The sequence below is a fragment of the Neodiprion fabricii genome, chromosome 5 (genome assembly GCF_021155785.1).
Source record: "Neodiprion fabricii isolate iyNeoFabr1 chromosome 5, iyNeoFabr1.1, whole genome shotgun sequence".
Classification (NCBI taxonomy): Eukaryota; Metazoa; Arthropoda; class Insecta; order Hymenoptera; family Diprionidae; genus Neodiprion; species Neodiprion fabricii.
In genome coordinates, this window is record NC_060243.1 from 27,709,947 (window position 1) to 27,718,816 (window position 8,870).

Here is an 8,870-nt window from a genome sequence, read left to right on the forward strand (position 1 = left end):
AGATAAATTAGACGGCATAATTGCGTATATTTTTATCCCTGTAACGAATGACAACATATTACGTAGGTATGTAATAACCACATCACGATATTATACAGCCGGGAAACGAAGCATAAATGCAAAAGATTGTTTCGCAAAATCTATCTGCAACAACGTGGGTGCCTTTTATAACAAGTTTCCATTTTTGTACCAACAAGTTTCTGCTATATCTCATCGCAATTTATGCGTATATGCGATTAAGGTGTAGACGTATGGATATTACATATAAAGAAGAAGAAGAAGAAGAAGAAGAAGAAGAAGAACGGTATAAAGGTTATTAAAACGTACGAGTATATTTAAGGATTAATCGGCTGGTCGGTACGATCGCCTGCTGCAGTATCAAAAGTCGATAATAAAGATTGGAGGATAGAATTAAAAGAAAAACAAAAACTTATTCATTTACACGTTTTGCAATTCTTAATTCAGAGTTGAAAGTTTGAAAAATTCGTAAATGAACAAAGATTCGAGCATAGCGTAGAAAGAAGATGTATAAAAAAAATAAATAAATAAATAAATAAATTAATAATTATATAAACAAATAAAAAGTAATCTAACTATCGTCGATCACAGCAGTGAAGGAAGGTAAGAAAGAAATCGTTAATGCAAGCCACCGTGAAATATCCCGTTAAACAATTATATACGAACACTATTAAATCCCTATGATGATACGATATTTCGATTTTCAACGACTAGTGTCTTGAAATTCTCAATATAATACGAGTGTCAAATACCGTATAAACGATGCGTGGAATAATCTCACACGATACGGTTTTCGACTATTTTCAAGTATATATAAATAAGCAGGTGCGTACAAGAGGATAGTTTTCTTTTTCACGGGATGGTCTGGAGTGAAGAAAACAAAAAAAAAAAAAATTTAAAAAGTCTGGAAAAAACCGAAATAAATTAACGATCAGTTCTATTATTTATACATTATATGAGGCAATTTTATAATGGGTGAATATTTGAGCCAGAGGGCAGGAGGTGGGCTGCTCGGTTTTATACGTGCTGCGCCTTGTTATTATTATTGTTGTCGTTGTCGTTATTGCGTTTGTACAGGAAGAAGAAGGTAGAAATTCGATATCGAATTCCTAAACGAACTCTTTCTATTAAAACGCAACGCGCCATTGCAGCAACATGGCAGCAGTAAAGAGCGCTTAACCATTGAGGAATGACAGGAAGCACCGCGTGCTTAGAAAACATAAACAACCGGCAACGCGGCTGACAGTTATGTACGTATTTTATACGTGTGTATGCACAATATACATATACATACATCTTATAAACGCGTACGCAGTAGTAAAATAATAGTACGCAGCCATCTTGTTTTACATCGCGTATAAATAGGTTGTATACATATTATTATACGTTTAATACAGTCACGTGAAAAGGATAGAGAAAGAGAAGGAAAGAAAATTGCATACATGTATATATATATATATATGTATAAACTTGAAAATCAACCGCGCATGCGCCAAATAATTCAATCTAATTGGTCGGCGAAATTTTCCCGCAGCTATGTTCTTGGCCGCGACGCAGGCGGGCCAACCTGCGCAAAATGTATACGTTTGAATTTTCAAAGAGAGTAAGCATTAAATTCCGATCGTTCTTTGAAGAATCAACTTTCCGACCGGATGCTCAAATGCTTCCCAAACCTTGCCGAGCCGCCACCTCAATTATTTGATATTCTAACCTCGAAAATTCGTATCGACTACATAGCCGCCGGAAACAGTTCGACGGCTGAAAACTCGGGTTGGCCAGCCTGCGCGAACAAACTCGCGCACGCGCATTTGATTTTCAAGATTTAAGAGTTTATCCCGGTAATATGAAAAGAAATATATTGTAAAACTGTGATAAATATTCAAAATAACTGCACGACTTGCTGGAGAGTGTTGAAGATTTAATAATAAATTCTGTCGAACGGTTGCAGCAGCGAATATCCGTAGGAGGCTGATAGGATATTTATTAACGCGAATGTGTAATTTGTTGTTCTCTTCATTAGCTGCGGCTCGAGTCGAGACTATACATATATATATACACACAATATATAGTCGTAGTTGCACACAAGGTGACATAATGGTCAGAGTATGCATAAAACAAGATAGAGAAAGAAAAGTTAACCTCGATATTATCATTATTATTATGATAGGTGTTATATATCAAACGCCTTTCAAATATCTTACGCCAATCAACGCGGGACTTTTTTTTTTCACGTACATAGCTTTTCAAATTTGCAAAATAATTTTTACACCAAAGGGTTCGAAAAAATTTTGCAAAGAAAATACAAAGTATCTGTCCTTCATCCGTCAAAGCACGTTTCTTTCACTTCGCAGGTTAGAACACAAACTTCTGTAGTTAAATAATTATCTGAAATTTTATACGCTATCGGTATAATTGAAATTCGCGTCGTATTTTTGTTTCTCTGCGTAAAACAGACTGGAACAAAGAATAGATCATAATTTAAATATTTTTAACAACTCCTAATTTTGTAGAAGCTTGTCCATTAATAGATATGCGATACGTTACGTAATGAAAAAATTGAATAAAATAACAAATCACTGCAACGCTGTATTTTTTTTTTTTTTGTTTTTTCAATCACCGTTAACGGGTCAAATTTCGCTTCACTTTACCCCGTTTTTATCGTTTTTCTCTCTCTTTTCGCAGGCGAACGGCGTTCGCTGAAGGTAATAAAACCGAACGGTCGTATATTACGCGGATGGATATGTGCGATAAATCGGATTACGCGATAATAACAGTATAAGCCTGTTGAAAACGATGGAGGAAAGATTTAGAGAAAGAGATCGATACTTCGCTCATCTCGTATCGCAGCGTTTCCATCCACCAAGTTGAAAACTATCCCGCAGAACATTTGCTGCCGTATCCAATAATTTTAGTTTCTCGTGTAGAACGGTGTTCTAAACAGTTGTATAAAAAAAAAAAATAAATAAAAAAAAAAAATGTATCCACGTACACGCATTGCACATGAATATAATACATACGAGAGGAATTAAAAATTAGTTTCGAGGATTGATCATCGAATTATTTAAATATATATAAAAAATCGATGACCAAATAAGTAATTAAACGGTAAAAACCACGGTACTTATAAGTTTAGCTCCATTTTTAGAAGCTGTTAAGCTATGTGATATATATACGGAGGTTTATTATACTCGCTATTTAAATCGAAGAAGAAGCGTGTATAAGAACGGTGCGATATTTCGAAAAATATGATTGCCGAAATGCATACATAGATATTATATCACGGAGTTTTGAAAAAAACTTTTATTTCGATACAACGATCAAACAAATATATACGTGTATCGCGACGATACTTCGAGTCAAGAAACGTAAGAGTGTATCTGAAGATGATAACGCTGAAACGAGCATACGTCATTCTTTGTTCTTCGTGAACTCTGTTGCATGATTTTGCAATAAAATTTTACATCGAATCAGCAATCGTCCCACTTTCGGTAAGCTCAAAGGATACGTTCAACGTACAAGAGAGTTTATACGCATATTGCAAAATCTTTGAAGCAGGCTACACGCGCGAAAAGAAATGATGAAACGATGGTATCTCACTGTTTACAGCCAGTGTGAAGACCCCATAAGCGAGGGTATAAAAGATGAATAGATTAATGACAATGCGAATTTCGTCAAATTTAGCAAGCAAGTTCAACGTCAGAATTGACACGTCGACTGCGGATATTGGGGGAAAAAAAACAAGGTGCAAAATCGTCGCTGATAAATTATTTTCACGTTCTCAGATGATTGACCAAATTGGTTGTAAATGAAAATCTTGATTTGCTGAGTCGTTACTCAGTTTTACTGTCTCACGAGTTTATCCGTTACACAGGGGGGGGAGAGGGGATAAAAAAAAAAAAAAACGATGAAAACTAAGTTCGATAAGAGACATCGACAAGCTTTACATTGTGTACACATGTATATATCTACACTGATACCATCGATCTGAAAAATGATACGACAAAACCGACGTCTCATCTAATTCATTCAACTTTAAGAATAACTCTCAAGCAGTTGAATTTTTGAAGCTGACTTTTCGTTTTTTTTTTTGTTTTTTTTTTTCTTAAAAAAATGTACCTTTGTTATACAACATCAACGTTACGTGCGAACTTAAACTTCAGCATCTACTAGAGTTAATTACGTACTAGGTACAAATAAAATACGTCGGACGAATTTTGTTGCATTTCCAATGATACATAATTTCGCACCTTTACGATTGTCTGGAATTTAGTAAAGCATAATAAACGAAATATCTGTACGCATAACTTGAAAGAGAGATTTTAAAATTGAATAAAAATAAACTTTCGACATCTGACGTTTCGTTATTGTTAACGTTACTAAACTTCAGCCTCGTTCACAGACTGGATGTCAAACTGACGACGACGATAATGATGATCCGTTGACATCGATTATTCAACATCATTCATTCGTGTCTTTTGTCAGGCGTTGTTGTCGTTGTTGTTTGCGTACAAGTATAAACTCATCTTTAAACAGTCTTTCGATGACTGTAATGTATTGTTTGTTCAATTTTGTTCATTCAACAAACGTTTTGCTCAATGATCGATTGCTGTTCTGTTTGATTAGAAAAAAACAATTGTCAACTCGATGTTAATCACCCTAACCTAACCTCAACGCTTCACAATATCAACAACATTTTCATCAATCTTGGATACAAGAAAGTGCGGCGTAAAGTCTTTGGACTGACTTGAAAAAAAAAAAAAAACTCAGTTCGTTGATGCTGTTATTGCTGTAAATTAATTCCAAGTCCGCATTGCAAAGTGCTAAAAGTCCGGGTTAATTCGAAAAATATCCACATTTTTTTTTGTAGTTTTCCCTCATAAAACGCGGGCGAAATTGGATCTGGTACGATCACATGTTTGCGATGCGTTAATCATCGCATTCTTGTTTAGTTTTCGTCTAATAGATATTCACGATGTAACTACGTTCACGAGTTCACGCTCACGTTTGTAACTATAAAAGATGACGGTTAGGTACTAGAAGCCATATTACTTCAATGCCAATGATTCATTTCAACGTTTTCTCAAATACCTATTCAATAAACACGTACACTCTAGAAAAATCACACGCTTTCCACAATTTTTCGAAAAAAAAAAAAAAAATCGTTTGTTTTCTTTCAGACCACTTTTGTTTTCGCACAAGACCCAGCGGTCTTGAATCATCTGGGTGAAAATCGGGTCCACCCAGGGAAATTCCTCGGAGATAAAAATCGAGGATAATTATAAATGGTATGAAATAGTATTCCGCGCATAAAAATACACGATATTTATTTTCATCCAATGCGAATATCTCACCTGAACACGAAGTCTGGTTTTAGCGTAACGTCTGCTGACCGCGGTCCCGGTTCCCCTTGAACTCTGATACTGCGAGGGTGGCGGCGGTGCCGTATGATTATTGGTAGAATTGCGTTGTTCGTGGTGATGATGGTGACGATGATGTCCCCGTAGAACCACACCGTCGGCGGTATCGTTCACGTCGTTGTTGTTGTTCTTGTTAGAATTGGCATTAGTCGTTGCGGTGGTGTTTATAGGAAGATTGATATTCGAAGGTGGATCGCGATGGCTTTTCGTGCGTCTCAAAAGACGTCTAACGGTATTTTTCACCGTCGCTGCGATGTGGGTACCGCCTCCACCTCCACCTCCACCTCCTCCGCCGCCGCCATTTTCATTTCCCATTTTGCTGTTGTATTCAGAGTTTTTTACCGGATGCTGGATAACTTGGGCCACCAATTTGTGACCCCCTGTATCCATGACGTATAAAGCAGCCACCGTGTTTGTCTATTTGTTGATCTGATCGGATTTTAATCGCTTATTTCGATATATATTCCGTTTGCTTGTTATATATTATATTATTCGATTTGTATTACTTGAAGAAATACCAACGAACTCTGTATAAACGTAGACCTGTGATTATATTTCACAGATCGACTTGCTTGGTTTTTAAGTTATTCTTTTGCCTTGTTTAGTTTTATTTTATCTCGTTTTACAACGTGGGTGTGGACGAATGTTTCTTATCTTCTTATTTCACCTTTTTTTTTCTATTATCACTTGTAATTCTGTTTTAAAAGTTTTTTTTTCTTTCTCTCCTTTTATACAATTCTCATTGTACAACTTCTTAGTATTCCTCGTCGTCTACTTCACATTTACATCATCATCATCATCATCATCATCATTATCATCTAACGTTAGAAAACTTGCATGGAGTCAAGAACCGTTGTTACATAGATGACAACGATGATGCCGATGATAATACGATTTCACTATGGTTTGTTTTAAATGCCGGCGTGAAATTTTATTTATAGAATACACGTGTCCAACCTCATGTGTACGTGTTGTATAAATAAATTGCGAAAGAGAGAGAGAGAGAGCCAGAGACAAAGAGAGAGATTCATCCGTCGTTGTATTCGCGTGTGCCGCTGGGAATTAATCTTTTGCGAAAAATTGATACAACTTTTCAAGGTCTCGGATTCTGCGTGAGATCGAGCCGACCAGCCCGAGATAGAGAGAGAGAGAGAGAGAGAGAGAGAGAGAGAGATAAAACGAGGAGACGGAGATAAACAAATGTAAACAAGAAAACAGTGGAAAACTTTAGTCTACATATATACGTAATATGATATACATGTAATGCACATACTTCAATTTTCTCCTTGAAATTTTTATAGACATTGCGTCGTGTGTGAAAGTGTGTATTTTCAAAAATTCTACAATAGAAATATCAAAAATATATATAAGAAGGAGAAGCAAACAAAAAAGGTTATATCAGAGATGTTATATCACTTAATTAAATTTATTAATTAATTGATCAGAATATTATATTGTGGCCACGATTAACACAACAAAAAAGACGAAAAAAAAAATCAAACGCCGTCGAGCAAAATTCATTTCTCCTTGTGCAACTGTTGATAACTAAATACAAGATAGAGAGACACGCTAGAAAATGACAGAATGATAAAACAGAAAAAACCATTCAACCGTACAACCGCGCGAGTATCTACATACATATGCATAACAACTTGAAGCATAAATAATTTATTAACCAATGCGTGCAGAGTGCGCGTAATCAGGGATTATTTTTATCGTTTTGACATACGCCGTACAAGTCGTAACATCTAACAATAAGTAGCTCGAAAAATGAAAACCAACGAAAATCCATCATCTCTATCTCTACCTATTTCTCATCTTCGTTTGTTTGGCCCGAGGGATCGAAATTCTCTCGCAAGTTTCCCTTCTATACAGCGAATGAAACATGACTGACTCGTCGGCTTTTCTATACAATCAGAATTCAAAGATATTCATGCTCAAGTATCGCGTTTGTTTCCGTTTCTCGTCTGTTTGTCGTCCGCTTTTCTCGCTCACTTGTTTCCCCGGAATAATAAATGGGCGCCGTCTGACTGACTCGACTGAGTAATACAACTACGTATGCATAATCCCAGTCAGAACAACAACACGAATAATGGAGAGTAATAACGACGAGTCGTGTGTACACAGAACGAATTCGAGAAGAACAAGATGAGGAACCAATACACATAATAACGCCTTAACGCAGTTAGCGTAACTGAATTAGTAGCGACGATCCTATGCCGGACTGCGTGGCCCAGATACGCTAGGCTGGATTCTCTAGCTTACTTCACACCGCTGGGTATAAATCCAACCTAAACAACCCCCGAGCGGTGCGGGAAAATACGGACAAAGAACAGTCGCCGTCTCTCTCTTTCTCACTTTGGTTTGATTTAAAAAAGAAAAATTATTTCTCTTCTTTCACCGCATCACCGGATCACACCAACCTTGGTACGTTGTATACTCTATGCTCTTAACGAGCTAAACACACACGCACCGCGCAGGTTTTTCTTTATTATCACAGCGAAGAAACGAAAAAGTTTTTATTTTACGAAGGTAAGACAGAGGCGAAAAAAAAAAAAATCTTTGCGTCGAGCGTCCGTCGGGCGGTGTTGCTTAGCGCCCGATGGCTTCTCGCGGACTGAGTATGCGACTCGAGTGAAGTCAGCGACTGACTGACTGATTCACTCAATGACTGACTGACTGACTGACTGACTGACTCGATGCCGGCGAGTTCTCTCGCCGATCGGAGAGAGCAGCGTCGTGCTTCGCGACCTCCTGAGCACCGACTTGCCTCGACTACTGAGGAATGAGAATCGAGGAACCTACTCGGTTCTTGTTCCATGCTGCCGATGCTCACGCCAGCTGGAGACGGCGGTGTGTCGGTGAGCTTCGATGTGTGAGAGTTCTTTCCGACGGTCGCGGTCGGCGGCCATAGGCGAGGAGACACTCGTTCCGCCTTCCTTCTCTAAATCCGCATCATTGTCGCCGTTTGGTCCGACCCTAGGATGACGACGACGACGACGATGATGATGATGATTTTATCGTGGCGGGCGAGGAGATCGAGTGGAAGAATCTTGAGGATCTTGGACCTCCGTTTACAGGGTGGCCACTAAATCTACGTCACGAAATTACCCAACTTATTTATGTTTTACAGATAAAAATCTTGTAATTTTCCCTGACCAATTCGGATAAATTGGTTATGACAATTTGAAAGAAATATATGTACCAGCCATATAATTGTTTGTTTTCTTTATTAAAGTACGAACTGTCACTTGGCTCACACTGTCCCATTTAGCCGATGAGTACAATCGCGTGTGAGGTAATATTTAGGATTATTCAAAATTTGATGAGAACCTTCCGGCGAAGGTAAAAAAAATTTATATTCCATCTAATTTATCTAAGGGTTGAAAAAATTGTCGGATGTATTTGTATGAGGAGAAAAAATATAGTAAACGA

The 8,870-nt window shown here is 37.5% G+C and overlaps 1 protein-coding gene across 3 annotated transcripts in view; it reads right to left on the bottom strand.

Annotated features, from left to right (window-relative positions):
* Positions 1-8,214, bottom strand: part of LOC124183683 (serine/threonine-protein kinase MARK2-like) — a 63,496-nt gene extending 55,282 nt beyond the window's left edge. The window contains exons 1-2 of one of the 3 annotated variants that reach the window (XM_046572482.1): positions 7,859-8,214; positions 5,370-6,206 (exon numbers count right to left, since the gene is read on the bottom strand). In XM_046572482.1, coding sequence (XP_046428438.1) covers positions 5,370-5,825 — 456 coding nt within the window. In that variant the 5' untranslated portion in view covers positions 5,826-6,206; positions 7,859-8,214. Of the gene's footprint in view, positions 1-5,369; positions 6,254-7,858 lie in introns of all 3 variants that reach the window. The other 2 variants (XM_046572481.1, XM_046572483.1) reach the window with 2 other exon arrangements.
* Between the last annotated feature and the right edge of the window lie 656 nt (positions 8,215-8,870).